Source organism: Stegastes partitus, unplaced genomic scaffold, assembly GCF_000690725.1.
Source record: "Stegastes partitus isolate 25-593 unplaced genomic scaffold, Stegastes_partitus-1.0.2 Scaffold620, whole genome shotgun sequence".
NCBI lineage: Eukaryota > Metazoa > Chordata > Actinopteri > Pomacentridae > Stegastes > Stegastes partitus.
In genome coordinates, this window is record NW_007578351.1 from 163,757 (window position 1) to 181,664 (window position 17,908).

At 40.5% G+C, this 17,908-nt stretch overlaps 2 protein-coding genes across 4 annotated transcripts; both read right to left on the minus strand.

The window, feature by feature from the left end:
- Positions 1-3,521: 3,521 nt before the first annotated feature.
- Positions 3,522-10,068, minus strand: rbsn (rabenosyn, RAB effector). 3 transcript variants are annotated; one of them, XM_008289529.1, is made up of 12 exons: positions 9,975-10,068; positions 8,736-9,004; positions 8,162-8,296; positions 7,899-7,999; positions 7,738-7,783; positions 7,483-7,644; positions 7,118-7,380; positions 6,880-6,950; positions 6,679-6,765; positions 6,469-6,571; positions 5,040-5,144; positions 3,522-4,951 (listed from the first exon to the last, which is right to left on the minus strand). In XM_008289529.1, the coding sequence occupies exons 2-12, from the start codon at positions 8,896-8,898 to the stop codon at positions 3,851-3,853; spliced, it is 2,337 nt and encodes a 778-aa protein (XP_008287751.1). In that variant the 5' UTR covers positions 8,899-9,004; positions 9,975-10,068; the 3' UTR covers positions 3,522-3,850. The 3 variants fall into 3 exon arrangements, with proteins under 3 accessions (XP_008287751.1, XP_008287749.1, XP_008287750.1); XM_008289527.1 differs by having other exon boundaries at positions 8,736-9,024; XM_008289528.1 differs by having other exon boundaries at positions 8,736-9,052.
- Positions 10,069-12,190: 2,122 nt separating this feature from the next.
- trh (thyrotropin-releasing hormone) lies at positions 12,191-13,459 on the minus strand. The gene is made up of 2 exons (XM_008289530.1): positions 13,270-13,459; positions 12,191-12,813 (listed from the first exon to the last, which is right to left on the minus strand). The coding sequence occupies exons 1-2, from the start codon at positions 13,457-13,459 to the stop codon at positions 12,191-12,193; spliced, it is 813 nt and encodes a 270-aa protein (XP_008287752.1).
- Between the last annotated feature and the right edge of the window lie 4,449 nt (positions 13,460-17,908).

A 17,908-nucleotide genomic window follows, 5' to 3' on the forward strand; every position in this document is an offset into this window, starting at 1 on the left:
CCAGCTTTTTTACGTCATGTAAACACTGGAGAATCAAGATCCTAAGTAATCACAAAAAACTGTTATACATGAAATGCATTCAAACCATTTCACTTTTTTGTATTTGATGTTGCAGTTGCTAAAATTGCCCAGAACATTTTCCACTTAATACCCCATAATGACACGTCAAAAATAAAAGTTTAGATTTTTTTGAAAATTAAGTAAAAGGGAAAACTAAAAAAATATATATACCTTTGTTTTAAAACCTGAAATCTAGTTAAGGTGGCTGTCATTTTTCTTGATCATCTTTGAGATGTAGATGAACTTGATTGGAGTCCACCTGTGGTAAATTTAATTGATTGGACATGATTTGGAAAGGCAGACACCTGTCGAAATAAGGTCTCAGCAGAAAATGCATTGAGTAAAAACAAAGCAATGAGGTCAAAGGAACAGCTTGCAGAGCTCAGAAACAGGACTGTGTTGATGCACAGATCTGGATGAGATTTTCTGCTGCACTGAAAGTTGGCAAGAGCACAGGGATCTCCAATAATCTTAAATGTAAGTTTGGAACAATCAGGACCCTCTCTAGAGCTGGCCGACTGGCCAAACTGAGCAGGTGGGGGAGAAGGACCTTGGTGAGACAGGTGACCAAGAATGCATGGTGATTGCAGGTGAGCTCCAGAGATCCTGTGTGGAGAGGAAGAAACTTCTAGAAGTAGAACCGTCACTGTACCACTCCACTGATGTGGCCTTTATGGCAGAATGGCCAGACGACACCTCTCCTCAGCGGAAGACATGAAAACCTGCTTGCAGTTTACAAAAGGTAAAAAACCTTACGGACTTATACTTTGAGAAACAAGATTCTCTGGTCTGATGACACCAAGAAGTATTGGGCCTCAAGTGTCATACTGAGAAGAAATTTTGGCACTACTCTCAGCACTTTCCCAATAGCATCCCAAGGGTGAAGCATGGTGGTGGTGGTGGCAGCATCATCCTGTAGTGATGTTTTTTGCAGCAGTGACGGAGAGAGAGAAAAAGCTAAATAAAATAGAGATATCCATAATGGGGCAACGACCTTAAACACACCGCCAAAACAACGCCTTCAGTGGCTTAGGGACAACTCAATGAAAGTCCCAGGAATCTGTTAAACATCTCCAGAGAGACCTGAAAATGGCTGCCTACATCAGTCTCCATCCAACCTGACAGAGTTTGAAAGGGTTTGCAGAGAATTCCCAAATGTTGGTGTATAAAGCTGGTTGTTTTACACCCGAGAAGACTAAAGGCTGCAATCACTGCCAAGGTGAACTAACTGACTGAAGGGTCTAAGTATTTATGTCAATGTGGTATTTCAGTTTGTCCGTTTTCATAAATTTGCAAATATTCCTAAAATCTGCTTTCACGTTGTCATTAAGGGGAACCCCGATAAAACTATATAAGCTCAGATAAGACAACAGGACAAAAAAACACAACCACAGTTTACCGTAGACAAGTTTTTTTTTATTGGTGCTGAGATGGAATTTTCTAAAGTTTTATAAATCAATGTCTGTGTGTCAATGTTTTCAACCTGCAATCATTGTTTTTAATGCAGAGATGTTACTCAAATTACTTCCAAAGCTAAAAGCAACTGCTAACACACAAAGACGCTCCTTGAGTTACTCACACTGTCACGATACATTTACCGTGTTGCGCGTCTTCTGCGGATGTCACAGATAAACAGTGTGAGATCAACAAACAAAGCAGAACCCTCGTCTCTGTCGCCATTTATGAAGAGAAATATGAACATTCTGACAGAAAGCACTAAGACAAATTCATGTTAGGACTGACTTAGCAGCACTGTGATAATACTTGCTGGCATCCATGTAGTGTTAGTATGTCTGAGGAAAAAAGTGGTAAGTCTAAACAGTTGCTTTGACCTAAGAGTTTATGTAATCTTCACAAAAGAATGATTTCTGTACACACTGGAATCTCAGTGAGTTTAGATGCCTTACTTTTTTCTTTTTTGTTTTTAACTTACAGTTACCTACAATGTCCCTTGGCAAGTAGTGCTTAGTACCTACACGCTGAATGCTGGGTGAACTGGTTGGACGAACTTTGAATGGACTTCTTAGATGAAACTATTTAACGGATAACATGCTTCACATACAGATCTTGGCTGACAGCACGGAACAAGAGTGACATCTATATGTCTGTGATCTCTAAAAAAAAAAAAAAAACAAGAGCAGAAAGACAAGCAAGCCCTGCCGCTAGCTCAACATCACACAGCACTTCAGAGAAACACAGACACATGCAGCCCAAGTGCCACTGTAAACAATAAGATCACAACCTGCAGAGTCACACAATAGGACGTGGAAAAATACTCGTTTGTCCGGCTGTTTGTTTGGCTCTCTGTGGCATTTAAGATGCAGTTTAAAAAAAAACCCATAACACAGACAAGATGCATTAAAAATGATTAGTGAAATAAATCTGCTTGATTAAGACTTTTATCTAAACCTTACAGACAGAACATGTCACCTCAAAGGGGCGTTTGAATTCAGTTTTACAGAAAAAAAAATAATTTTAGCAGAAATTAACAGCTGTTAGAACAAATACTCAACCTCTGTCATGACTATTTTATCACAAATGTGGTTATTAGCAGTATGGTTAATGATTAAAAGCTTTTTTTGTGAGAACAGCACAAAAAAAACCCCAGAACGGTAAGAAATGAACAAAAAAAAAAAAGGCCTAAACCATTGGAAAGGGCCCTTAAATTAAACGAAAAGGGCAATAAACTAAAATTTTTTGTGACCGACAGTTGTTCATGGTCCAGATAGAACAGTAATGCATGGTTTAGCTCATACGATACTAATACTTGAATGAACAGTAAAAATTTCAATTGCCACAAATAAAATGAAGTTGTAAATGTGGTAACACTATTGCTGGAATATCAATGGAACAGATTTCACACATCAAAGTCAGTTTACAATTTTAGGTGAAAAAGGATGTTTACAGCCTTTAAGGCCTCCAGAGGAAGCTGTGTGAAATCTGGTAAATTGTTTCAACTGATGCCACTCAAATCAGCGCTGGTTTGGTTCATAGACTACACGTGTGACAACAAGTAAAATCTGGTGTGTGGAGCTAAAAAGAAGCAAGCCAGATCTCTGTAGCCCTCTCCCCATCTCTGCTTGAGGCTACATTTGCTGCTTACACACCAAAATCTCAGTTGAGTTGCATTGTGGGTAATGTATGCGCCAGGTTTTGAGGAGAAAGAATGCATGGAATAAAGCAACATTCTCTGGCTCTCCAGTGTCAGTTTTGATCTTTTAAAAACTGTCCATCCTGAGTCCAACAACGTTATAGGAGTGCCACGAGAGTGCTCTTTAAAATGAATTTGGAAATTACTTGTTCAAGCTTTTCCATGGAAACATTTTGACTTTGTTCGTAGCTTCTGCCAGAGAGCCAAATCATACATCCTGACTTCCACAAGACCACAGCAGGACTCGACTCAAAAGGGCCATCTGACTGTCTCATTAAACAGCCATTTAAGTGACATTCTTCTGTCTTCCTTTGTTCATGTTTGCACTATTACAACTGGGTTAGTAATATTTTCATCAACATGCCTGTACAAATGAATTTTTACTTTCAGTGCTTAAAAATTGTGCATGCTGGGATGGACTCCAGCCTTCTGCGACCCCAAAGTGGTTTAGAAAGATGTTTGGAAATTACTCAAGACTACTGAGCTCTAATACATAGTTCATTTTAGGATGAACCTAATCTGTGGTGCAGCAGACTTCACCCAAACTAAACTCATTGGGCTCATTAGTCATGTAAAGTGAGCTTGCCTTGCAGGACTTGGTAAGTAGCAGGTAACTGGGGAGACTCTGAGGAGAATGTGTCAGTGCTTCTTTTTCTTCTGTTCTTGTAGGGTGTGCTGAAGCTCTCTAAGGTTCTCTGACAGGAGCTCCACCTCGTCGAGACGGCCGCTGAGCTTTGCGTCAAAAATGTAGGCCCTGATGTTGTCAATCTGCTGCAGCAGCAGTTCCTCCTCTATCATGTCCACATCAACCTCATCATCATCTTCGCCGTCGAAGGGGTTGGTCGAGGCTCCTGGTGAACTCTCGGAGGCCTCCATGAAAGGGTTATCTGTGTCAGTGTCATCTTCCTCAAAGGGGTTGCCAGACACGGTCTCAGCCTGTTTGCCCTCGTCTGTGTCTTCATCTTCATCAAAGGGGTTGTACTCTTTTTTCCCGTTTGTTACCTCTTTGTGTTCCCTCTTGATGTCCTCAAAGAAGGGATTGGATGGATCCTCCTCAATGGGAGTAGAGTCTTCCTCTTCAAAGGGGTTAAGGGAGGTGCTGTTTTGGCCCTCGCCACTAGGGGGTGTTACATGTCCTCCTAAGCTCCTAAGTCTGGGAGGGGACTCCTCCTGGCTTGTGAGAGCAGGAAACGCCCTCACGGATGATGGACTCCTCTCAGCTTTAGGAGTCAGATCCTCTGCTGCTTCGTCTTCCTCTGCCTGGTAGCCTCCGGCTGGGCTGATATCCAGAGACGGCTCCCATGTGAAGGAAGGCTGGGTGGAGCCCACAGTGGAGCCCCATTGGCCCCTCTCCTCCCTTTCCCGAGCCTCCAGGCGATTGAGCTCCCCCTGCTGCAAGCTTTCCTCCGCAGCCAGTTTCTGGGAGAGAGCGATAGCGAGACTGGTCTGCTGCTGGTCGTACTCATCCTGCAGCTGACGCAAGTTCTCCTCCAACATGGCTACCTCATCCGTTCTCTTGGCCTCCCGCGCCTGACGAAGGAATGACTGAATGTTCTCAATCTGCTGCAGCAGGGGGTCTTCCAGCTCATTGCGTGCATGGACGGAGTCAGCAGACGGCAACCACCCACCAGCTTTGGTCATACGTGAGGCTCTCGGGGCCTGGGGCAGCTCTCCGTTAGTGTTGGCAGGTGGACGGTTCCTCTCTGACTCCTGCCTCTTCTTCAGAGCCTCCTGTACTGCCTGTTAAGTAGAAAACACATAAAGAACAGACATTTAGAAACTTGTTTGCCGACTACAAATCAACACAAGTATATGCACAAAATCTCACCAGTCTCTCTTGCTGGAGTCTCTTCTCTTGTTCCTGTTTCCTCTTTTCTTTCAACTCTTCATATTTCTCCTTAGTGGGTAAAGACATCAGACCCAACAGCTTCTCCTGTAATAGCGAGGACACACAGAACAGGTGAAGTCAGAGACAAGAAAGATCAGACGATAAAGACATATGTGACAGAAATACTAAGTCTATGTAACAGAGTGGTAATTAGAAACTCCATTTGGATGTGATTTAGCTCTCTAAGGGAGGAGAGTTGATCTGAGTAATTTTCATCATGTCTGGAGTGCACATGATTAAAAAATTAATTATTTGCATTTCAGACTCATACCTCTGTGATATTTACAGCCCTTATTACCTACTGCTTTTCAGTGAAATTGCTGGTCAGCTAATAATTTAAAGTCTAACTAAAATCCCGTCTAGTCATCCTATTTGTAGCAAAAAAATTATGTAATCATGTTTTTTTATTTTTAAAAGGAAGAGAAAAGGTTTTGAGGAAAATATCAAATACACTACTTTTCTTAGTCACTTTTGTGGTTGCTTGTTCAAAACACACGTTGAGTATTTATGTATTCATTTTTGCAGGCAAGGTGAGAAGCCTATGTGGCTGTTGTTCAGAGTATGAAACTACCCTCTTTTAATTGGTTGCACTGAAACAAAGTCTCTGACTACATGAATAGACACCAAAATTCAATTCTGCCAAATTAATGCAAAACTGGGAGGTGCCACCATGAAAAAAAACACATAAAAAATTCTCAGTTTGGTTTTAGCTTTTTTTTCTCTTCAAGAACATGAGAACTGAGTTCAAAACGGGAAACTCTCAACATAGCGTTTCATCAGCTCAGTGCGACAACTGAAGGTGAACACGATTTTACAAACCTAGCAAATCATTAATAACAGTCAGCTTGTACAGTAAAAAGTGAGAAAAAAAAAATCTTTTTTACGAGACCACCAATAAAATCACAGTAGAGGTGATAAAGGTAATTTTGCTTTCCAGGGTACTTTTGTGTAATTGAACTGGTTATAAATATGTACTGAGTTGCAGTACATAAGTGCTGTTCCACATGCAAGTCAATTTCTTATTCACTAACATTCACAAAAAAAAACAACCTTTGAGTAGTTTGCGAGTGGCAATTATTAATTCTGGCAATTGTTACAATACAATTAAATAACCATTGCTTAATAACACCTAAATGAAAAATATTACTTAACCCGCTCGTGCTGAAAGTCACTGGATTTGTGTTACAGTGCCGGCTCTTGTAATGCAACCAGTGGTTAAATTGCCATCCAGAATGATGACTTGTTGTGAGAGAGGAGGGGAAATACTTTGTTTCCCACCTCCTAATGTAATATTTATTTTGTAAATGAGTTTTTTTTTTTAAATTTAAACTTTTTTTTAATGCTAAGTACTGCCTGAACTTAGTCTCACCTGAACAAATAGTGTGGCTGTATAGCGGATCATTCTTTGTAGCTGGAGCGCCTTTGGATGCGGTTGTGGATCATTTTTCCCTCCCAGTGTTAAAATCCTCTTACTGAGAAGAAAAGAAATCAATTTATTCTTTAAACACACCATATTTAACAAACATGAAAAAAAGACTTGTGTTTAACTGTAAAAGTATCGGTTATGACCAACATGTACCTTAGAGCATCAATCAGTTCGTAGTATTTCTGGACCTCTAGTCTCAGTCCACCAGCAGTGTCAAGATTGTATGTGGTTTCTCCGGCACTAAGAAAGTGTACACCAGACAGTAAGCAACTGAAGTGTCTCTCAAATAAAATAAAACAAACATCTGTCACTTGAGATGTTATTAACTTCATAATTTTTTTTACTGCAGCTTACTTGAGAGACTCAGCCATTCGGATGTACTCTGGAGCTTTTTCATCCACCTTCTCCATGCACATCCTCAGCCTCTGTCAGGAAGACAAATTTTAGGCAAGTAAACAACAGGAAACCCCAAAAGAAAAACAAAGAATGACGGGAAGGATACAACAGAGTAAACTCAAGAGCTTGAAAAGAAAGCACAGAATGGACTGCACTGCTGGTGTTAGCGCTTCATTTAAACTGCTGATAAACCAACCTCGTAGAGTTTTACTATATCTGGCACATGGTCCTTCTCTTCTAACTTCTGCTGTCTCTTCAGCAGTGTGTCCATGCAGTGGTGACAGCAGCGGATCTTCTCGTCATCCTTTTCCTCCAGCATGGAGGTTACGCTGCTCAAGCTGCTGATACTGCCTCGTCTGGAGCCCATCCCACTGCTGCCACCTCCTGCTGGGGGAGACTGGGACTGACCAGGACTTCCAGGAACACACAGGGCTTCTCGAGTCCCATTAATCAGCTTCTCTGTTTATGGGAAAAAAAAAACAAAACTCACAGTATTGAGACATACATGGCAAAAGTTGAATTCTGACATTTGAATATTTTAGGTGTTTTGTGCATACATACGGGCCAAAGGTAAGGGGACAAATTCCATGCACTTCCTACACATGATGGACCCACAGAGGCGACAGTGGTGCCGTCTGTTACGGATGTTGAACTTGTTTCCACAGTCAGGACAGAACGGGACATCCGAGTCATTTACCCATGACACTACAGACTTCTCAATGGCTACAAGGAAGGATGAACACTCATTTTTAGAAAAGTAAATAAATCATACTTACTTACACTGAGATTAGTCAAAATTGTAATAAAAACACAAACCTCTGATTTTAGCAGCATCTGAGCTGGTTCTGTCAAACGATGTCAACTGAAACATACATTTTCATGGTAAATAGTCTGCACTGCTAAGCCTATATTAAACAGAATTTCAGCAAAAGTAGTGGGAAAATTATGGTTTAAATGATTTGCTAATGTATGCACACCTTTTCCAGTCTAATGATGAGCTTGTTGACCTCAATGACATAATGATCAATCCTGGCTGCGCGGTGTTTTTTAAAGAAGTCCTGGTGATTTCTAGTTGCGCCTTCAAAAGAAACAAGAAAGACTTCTGTCAGTGCGTAATATATTAAAACTTCTTGTACATACCTCCTATATTTTATAGCAGTAATTTCAAGACTGATGTCAGTGTTATGAAAATGCTAACTGAATGGCAAATAACAGTTTTATTCCAATTTTCCAGTCTCACCCAGTTCCTGAGGCTCCCACATGTATGGGTCCACTCCACCATAGTAGAAGGACTCATAAGTGCCAGTATCCGGTCTGTCATCTCCATCTCTCTTCAGCAGTTTGTCTTTGGCTTTCTTTGCCTTCTGAACCAAACCTGAACAAAAAACAATATCAGGAACCAACTGATGTGTGGAAAATGCAGAAAAAGAACTGTAGAGACAAAGGAGTGACTGCATTCGCTCCTATTTGTGTCTGTAGGAACATTCACTAATTTCCAAGTTCATCACCAATCTGACAAACATTGCATACCTCCATTTCCAGCCAAGAGCCTTTCTCTTCACATTTAATCATTTTTCTATTACGCAGAAAGCTGCAGCAGCGTATGTTGCCAATTCATCTTGCCAACAATTTCCTCTGGTCCAACACTGCAGCATCTTTTAACTATGCTCAGATACTGTACTAATGAAACTGTCTTTTATTAGACGAGACATTGCAAGGTAACTTTTGCTTCTCTATTCTGTGCTAGAACAGGATAGGAATCAAATGCCTGAGTGTCTGTGAGTGGAGTTCATAAGTTGATACATGGTTCTTACTTTTGAGCTGCCCCCTAACGTGGCGGTCATCCCCAGAGTGCTCCTCTTCATAGTGGTCTTGGAGCTGGTAGAATGACTGAAGGTCCTTCAGGCAAAGCGGGCAAAGAAAGCCCTCCTTCACTTCACCTGTGCCCTCAAAGGGAGGCGGGTAGCTGGAGGCCATGACAGCAGGCGGCTGTGTTGCTGCAGAAGAGGTGCAAGGCGGCACGATCCTGCTTTGGTCCACATGTCATGGGGTGTGCAGCCTACCCCATAATAGGTCCATGGTGCTTGAAAAAAACCTGGGACACTGAAGAGCAGGACAAAGCAGATTGAGGCTACAGACAGAAGACAAAATCCATACATGAAATCTCAGATAATTTAATTGAGTTCTGAAATTTGTGCCCAAAAACCCCAACACAGACATATATTATGGTGTATATGCAAATTTCAAACTATGCTTGGTCACTCATGCAAACCTGCATTCACTGCAATGACAGTGTGACTTTTATGTGACTGAAACATGAGCTGCAGGAGTGTGACTGCAATAAAGAGCGTCACAGCCACATCTACTGAACACAATAAGCTACATTAGATTGTGAAGCTACACTATATTGAATTAATTCTGGCTTACTTATCCAGATTTAGCCATTTTAGTGCAATACTGCTCACACGAATCAAGTAAAATGGTCTGATTTTACACACGCTTTGTTTTAGCTAACAGGCTAAAGTTATAGCAGACAGCTTAATGAGTTACACACGTCTAACATTTAACAGTAATTACAGTGCTTTAACAACACGTGTGTGTTTTTGGCGTCATGCATAGTTCAGTTACTTATTTTATTGGTGCATTTTCAACAACTAAAGTTAACGTTAGCTCAGACTTTTTCTTTCTTTTTCTTTTTTTTGTTTTTACACCCAATGCATACACTTTGTATATCCAGCCCACGCAGTTAGCGACAGACACACCTATCGAGATGATAAGTCTTTATATACTGGCTGCACACACATGATTTAAGTGTTCTATCTGGATACTAGCAGAGTTTACTAAGGACTTAATGCTACTGTTTCATATTTTGGCAAACTTTAGCCGCTAGACTTAACGGAGAAGCTAACGTTAGCAATGCTAACAGCAGGTCTAGCTTTCTTTAGCCATCTTTTCTCCAATCTCGTTGCTCAAAACACGATATTAAACAATTTCCAATGGCACAACAACAACAGCTCGTGGACTAATCAATACTACAGATCGTTTATACTTACAAATGTATCCGATAAAGACTGTGTTGTTGACAGTTTGGATTTTCTTTGACAGCTCGACAACACCAGCTGCAGCAGCAGCACCAGCCCTGCCTGGTCATGTGATTAGCATTCCGTCGCTACAGGAAGAGAAAAGGGACAAAAGGCAGGAAACGCACACGAACTGGATTCACTGTGGTAGCTGCATCACACAACTGGATCACAGTGTAAGTGCACGTGTTGGTGTCATGTTTTTTTTCGTATATTCTTCGTTTGTTTGATTCTACTTTTGCATTCTGAGTACTTCTTACCGTGCTGCTGGTAATGACGCAGATTTTTAGACTCCATGAAACTTAAATTTAGGCCTGTTCTGTTGCACAAAAGTTTGGCAGGACTAGTGGAGTGGGTTTGCTATTAGGCTGGATAAGTACGTGTGTAAGTTTACTGTGAGTCAGCTAATTTTGGGAGCGCTTACTTTATTGCAAATGAGAGCCTTAAGGTGGATCCTGCATTGTGACCTATAACCCCGAGGCTCAGTGTTGTAAAGCTGTCTTGTGTCAAATTCTAGTTTTAAGACTTAATTATGCCAGTTTCAGTTTTGGCCTTTAGCCTCCTCCAGGGAAAAACTCCATTTAGATGCCATGCCCAGTGTGTACCCAGTTTAAGTGGCATTGCAGGGTTCAGTGCACATGCAGTCCACAGTGAGTTGATGGAACAGGAGGCAGATTGGGGGCCAAAGCTTATTTGAGCCACAGGGCCCCTTGTGGTTATTCCAGTTCTGAATATAACTGGTATATCACCTGTCCTCAGTCTGAGGATGGAGTTTATCTCAACTGTGGGACTCAACAAGATACTGAGAAAGAGAAAAAATATTTGTAGGATTTTTTTTGTTTGTTTGTTCTGAAATCTATGATGCTTTTATTTATTTATTTTTTTTACAGCCTTTAGAATTCCTACAAAGTAAAATACCCTCAACAGGAAAAATGAAATGAATGAAATGAAAAATACTTTATTTATCCCAGAAGGGAAATTCAATTCAATTAAAAAATCTATAATTTGTCATATTGCTCATAATTAATATTGATGTGAGACCTGTGATGAGGGTTGCTGTGCTTCATTTTGAGGGCTCACAAATAATAAATGTTGTCGTGTGAGCGCTTCACTGTCATACTTGTACAGATCAAAACTAATAGGACTCTAAAGCCAACAAAACGTTTTTCCAACTTATGCTTTTTTTTCCCTTCATGCATTTCATATAGTCTGAAACAGACAGTTCAGGACATTTCTGCTGGAACTGAAAGTTTTGTGAGCGCGTGTGCACTTCAGTGAAACATCTCCATCATTAGGTCTCCAACTCCTGTGCTTGATGAATAATCTGCATATTGATCAGCTCTATGGACAGCTGCTCCCCAGGCTCTGATGGAATGAACCCAATTAAACAATCAAGTGGATACCTGACACTCTCTGTCTGCTATTGAACTGCATTCATTAAGAGACTCAGGCAGGGTGGATGCTTAGTTGGACACCAATTAGACCTAGTTGGGTTAAATAAACAGTTTAATTGAGCATTTGAGACATGAATTTACTGCAGCTAAATACGTTTTATTGTCCAACAAAAAAACATTGGGTGGTTGACTTTAAGGCAAAGGCAGCTTTTAATTGTCAACATCATGAACTTATGAACTCCATGCAGAAATGTAGAAAAATAATCAGTGACACAATTTATTTGCTGTGGTATTCGGTATATTTTACATTGGTAGAAAATAACGAAACACAAAGCAGTCAATGAAGGGAGGTCCTGTTACTGTAAACGCGGTCACTTTTTCATTTTAACTCGAGCATGAACTGTAGGCGACTGACGCGCGTGTGTTCCCTCACAGAGGCAACATCGCTGAAGCCAGCTGACTAATGCTTTTAATCATTGGACTCTCTATAAGCACGTGTATTTTAACTGAATAATTCCTAATGATATAATAATTTAATAGTAGATCAACATATGGCAGTAACTCTTCTGAAAACCGTATGTACAGAGATATAGTCAGTCCAAAGTTTTTACGCACAAGCTCCCCAACGAAAAAAACATAATTTGCGGTGAAACAGTAACTGCCAAAGAAAAACAATGGCACAAAAGGTTAAATGAAGTAAATTTCTTTTTTCGTTTTTCACAATTCATTATGGTCACTTTACTTTATACATTTATTGGTTTACAATACAGCAGTTTACGCACACCAGACTTTAGTTTACTCTCCTTCCACTAAATCCTCCTCCGGCGCAAACCTTTTACCCGGGTGTTGTCTCTTCTCCTCGGAGTGGCTCTTGTTAATGTTGTCTAAAAAGTCGAGCAGCAGACTGGTCTTGCTGCAACTCGCAGGGTCCAAACCGTCACACGGACTGTTTGTGCCTAAATCCGGACTCGAGTTATCCCAAAAGCGTTTTCCGGGATGCTGACGCTTTTCCAGCTCAGACAGGTCTTCTTCTCCATCCGCATCGGCGTCCCAGTCCCCGTCGCCGTCCTCATCCTCGGGATGGCGCTTACCTGGGTGCTGGCGCTTGCTGTGCAGCACCAGGTAGCGCTTGCCTGGGTGCTGTCGTTTAGAAAGTTCACTGAGCAGCATGACGGGGTTGTCAGAAATGTGTCCCACAGTGGTGCGCTTTCCCGGGTGCTGCCTTTTCTGAAGCTCCATGAACGAGTGCATCTCATCTTCGCGCTTGCCCGGGTGCTGTCTCTTTTGCACATCCAAGTACTGTTCGTCCTCGTCTTCTTCTCTCCTCCCTGGATGCTGCCGCTTCTCCAAATCCTCGCTGTACCTCTTACCGGGATGCTGTCTTTTTGTCACCCATTCCGGCAGCGAGGAAAACCCCTCTGGAAAAATGGAAAACACTTCTTAGATTACTTTCTAATATCACTTTATTGTAAAAATGTTTTTATCTCAGCTTGACTATATCACATGCGTAAATTGCGCACGACGGAGTGTAGTTGATGAGCCATATTCCTTACATTATATTATAGTACTGAGTGATTCATCTTTTCAAATTCCAATTTTAAACATTTTTACAAGAAATATTCTAAATATTTAGAACAATCTAACTGGAAAACACCCACAAGTAGGCCTACGCGTTGAGGCTCAGTACTTCTGAGAACATGTTCCCACTCACATAACCCAAACAAATAGCCTATATGACGATATCGGCATGAAATGATATTTAGTCACAATTTAAAACTAAAAATAAACCATTTTAAGAGTTTAATAGCACTATTTTGCCTAATAAAGTCAAAATTGGTGCCTGAAATTTGATCCAAAACGTAGGTTTTACGCACCGTTTCTGCCGTCTTCCTCCTGCAGCTTTTTGAGAATGGACCGTAACAGCAGATTTTCTGCTCTCTGTAGTATGATGTCGTCTATGGTCCTTGGGTCCGTCTCATCCTCAGCAGGGATGCCCTGTCCTCCAGACACCGTCAAGTTGCAGACCGTAAGAGAAGCCAGGATGAGCAGGCATGTCGACTTCATGGTAATTTACTTTGTTCGTCTGTGGAAGAAAATAGTTTCTGGTAAATGGTAAAATACATTGCAGAAATTCTAATAATGTAGCAGCAAGGTAAATTAGTCTGTGAAGCTACACTGCAGTAAGTATATTTGAGACTCCAAGTCCTAGTTTTCTGTGAAATAAGTGCAATTTGTTTTAACTTGTAAAGAGCAGTTTTATTCAAACTGATTGCTATCGCTTAGTTACTAAAATCCTAAAACAGGTCAGTGCCACTAAATCCGCAGCAGCAGCAGCAGCAGCATTTAAAGCTGTTCTTTAAACAGAGAAATGATGCAAACTAAATGTCATGCTTTCTTAAAACTTGCGTAATAAATTAGAATAATGCATAATAAATTTGACCCTTTCAGATCTGATGGAGCAGAACCTCTAAAACAACAGACAGGTTTAGATGACAGAAGAGTTCACTGTGAAATGCGCCAACTTCACCTGGGAAGTATCCAAGTTGTCCTCGCTCCCAGCTTCTGGCACCGCCGGCGCTGACTGCAGTTGCTCTCAGCTTTCTCGCAGCGGGTTGATGACCCTAAAGGCCAAGTCTGGAGGTATGAGCTGATAACTTTCTGTCTCAGCATTTATACTTTGCGGTCACTGTCGTCACACCAACGCTGGAGTAATTTTTCAGGATCCCTCGTCCTCATTGATGTCACCGAGTCGTGCGCAACTGGATGTGGTGAATGATCGCCCTATAGGGGCCGCTGCCCAATTCGTCATTTGGAAAACAAATAAATGACTGAAACTGAGAGAGACGACGAGCTCTACATGAGATAACTTCATTAATAAAAAACATAATTGTGAAGTCTGTACCGCACAAGTTATATATTCTCATTTTGGCTGAACCATCATTTTGATTGGTTTTGATTCATGATCTTTTCTTATTGAGCGCGCCTCCTTAGATGCAGCCTTTTAATGTATTTATTGCAAATAAATAGAGTATATAAGCCATCGAGTATCTTAACAAAGAATCTGAAGGTCTCCAATGGGGCGCCAGTAAGGGCTGCAGAGAGATGGAGGCTATCCATATTTTTCAAAAATGCCCTAAGGTCACAGGACTCAGGAGGGAGAGCTGAACCCATCTGGTTCCTTTGAGCACATGTAATGCAGTTTTTCTGGTCACGATGCAACACTGCTGAATACCAGAGGCAGCTTTAACAAGTTTTACATGGATGAGTGGGAGCAGGGGACTTACTAAGCAACCGGAACTGGTTAAATGTGATAGCTTGTGTAGGAATTTTAATGTTCAGTGCCTTGTAGGCATGTTTTCCCCATTTAATTCTCCGCCAGTAGCTTTTAAGGTTGTCAGAATGAGCTTTTTCAACAGTGTCTGACAGTATTATGTACTGCATATTGTGTGCCATTTTCTTCCAAATCTTTTGTGAAGCTGTCTAATGTTTTGTGAAATATTCAGACCCAAGCTTCCATATGGTGCCAAACAAATCTGAATAAATCATATATATTGTGTTTAAATGTATTCGCACTCCTCTGTTTTGTAATGACTGCCCCTGAGCTGTTTGAGTGGAATTTAAGAGAGTCAAATTTAGCTCTACTGGATTGATGTCTGATTCAGCTGCAGTATTTTTACAGAAACTGGTGCAATCAAGGAAACCCAAGTACAACCATTACACAGTATCACACAGTGTTCTCTCACCATCCAGAAAGTGCTAATGTAATTTGCAGAGGTTTGAAAACATAGATTTATTTTCAAGTATCTGTTTCTGTGCAGAAAAGAAGGGTACCAGTATCGGCTTGAGATAACACAATCACATGAAAATGGACATAAACACACAACAGTCATCTTAGCTCAAGTCGGTGAAAGTGCACTTGAGTTTTCTTACAACTGAGTCGGTCTGAGCACAGGATTCTTCTTTCTGCAGCTGGTTCTTCCAAAGAGGTTTTCATTTACAGTGTTGTTTACTGTGGATTTTTTTTTTGTGTTCGACTGTGTGGTTTCTCTGTAAGAAAATCAGGAATTTAAAGAGATTTGGCCCTCATAAACCTGATGCTGTTGAATATGAGACTTTTCACTCTTGTGCTTTGATCCAAATCTGTCCAAACCTGTCTTTATGAAACTATCAGTGGATCTGCCCTTGTCTATTATGCAGGACTGGATAAACTCCTTGCATACTCACACTCAGTCAGTGCTGAGAGAATTGAATTGGCCGTGTAATGCTGTAATTACTTGCTTTCAGTGTGCTGTCACGTCCAATACATCAGGCGGGTTTAGACTCGCTCAGTTAGGCACATCAATATCATGGTTAAAATCATTCAAGATGCCTTGTGATGTGAATGATTTTTATTGAGAAATCTCATTGGTCTGTAGCTCATTTTATAGCAAGAGTGTGGCTAATTTTCCCATTTGTGAAGAAAACAGAACAGTCCACGTTTCATATTTGTAAAAGATTGAAATGGAAATAACAGTAGTTCACAACAAAAGGTTAATGGGTAGGTTAGAAAGGTTTTTATGTATTTATTTTAATAAAGTGATCAAAAAGCATGTTGTTAAATCCCCCTAGCCTCACTTAAACTCAGTTACAACATGAGGAGGAGGAATTAGTCTCAGTGAACCGAAAGACCTGTCTCTGTCTCAGAGCGAGTTCTCTCTCTGCGCTGCGTCGCCTCACGCGAACACAGAATGGTACAATTAAGACATGTCTGATCTGTATGAGCATCCACCTCCTTTCACCTATCATGTAGGTCCCCTCCCTCCTATTAGGCCCAGTGCGTAACGACATGCCCAAAGGAACCAATTAATTGCCCAAGAGAATGCGTAGTTGGATTTTAAGCAGTTCTAAAGGCCAGCATGTGCTTCGATGAATGAAAGTCTTGCGATCCGGCCGAATTTCTTTGGAAAATCTGACGTCCTCATAGTGAAGAAGTAGAACAATTAGAGCAGATGGAGTGATTGTTGCCGGTGCAGTAGCATTCAGCCTTTTTCCTTTTATCACTGTAAGGCTTTGATTAAAATACAGCCTCCTTTCTCCCAATTCACTATCATTTATCCTCCATAAAAAAACAAAATAAATAAATAAATAAAAAAAGCTTGCTATCAAAGTCTTTCAGCGCTGGGAAATCATAACAATTAGTATTCTGGGCAGCATTATGCACCTCATGTACTGAGGAAGAGGAGAGGGTAAGTGTACACCCTGTGCGGTGGGAGAAAATAATAAGACTCATTAGCCTCTACCCCCTGTTTACTCTAGCTGGTGTTGTTATATATACTTCATATCATCATGGTGAAGTTCTTCGGTGTGGGAAGAAAGTTTCTGCAAAATGTGACTACAATATAGTGTATCCAGATTAACATCGCACAGATTCCAAACTTTTATTTAGAAAGCTTTGCAGTCTTATGCAGGACTGATTTATTGTGAATTCTGGGTAAAATACTACTTTGTTTTCTAATGAAAGAAAACATGAATGACAGATCAACTGTGTCGTAGTTTCCTTGGACAATTGAAAATGACTGAAACCATCCTCGCAGTTGTATATTTCTAACATTTAATACACATATTGTGTTCTTTCTTGTTATTTGGTACTACTGGTTAGTACTAGTGTTTAATCTTTTTAAACCTACTGCCTATGGAAATGTGGGTCAGCAGCTGTAACCGATTGTTGCCATGGAGACAATGTTCAGCAGCTGTTGCTGACAGTTTCCATGGAAACAACAGGTCGACAGCTGCTGCTGTCTTTTAACATGGGGTCATTGTTACCATGGAAACATGTCTTGTAGTTCTAGGTTAGCCTGGCAGTCGGGTAGCTAACTTTTAGGTCTAAAATAAGTTCCTCTTTATTTTTGTGAAAAAGTGACACTTCATAAGATCTTAAAATGGATGAAATGAAGTGATTGATATTCTTATAGATCAGTGCCAATATTTTGCTTTCTATGACCGTTACTTTTGAATAATTCTGACTTTATTTGTGTAGCACATTTCTTAACATGATTTCTAAACATTTTACTTTATAAGGCTCTATCTCTCTATATCTATATATAATAAAATTATTTATTTAACAACTCTCTTAAGAAGCAGTTGAAATTTGTATATATTCAAAGTAACATAATATACATGAGTGCAACTGTTGGTGATTAATCTCTTTAAACTCATTCAGGTAATTTTTAAAGAGAAATTCCCTCCAGTTTGCACATTGCAATCTGTTCTCAAGTCTTAGAAAGTATTATATATATATATAGATAGATAGCTATCATAAACATGTATAATGCTCTTTGTGGTTTTTGAAGGAGCAGCACAGAATCTGAAAAAATGAAGTTATCAGAGCCCTGTAGCCTGCTGCTCATCTGTGTGTGAAGCTACATTAGCAGCTACTAACAGACCCGACTCTCCAACGTATTAGGGTCGAGTTGCATTTTGGCTAATGTAGTGATCAGGTTTTATCGTTGACATAGAAAAGATGATATCTCTGGT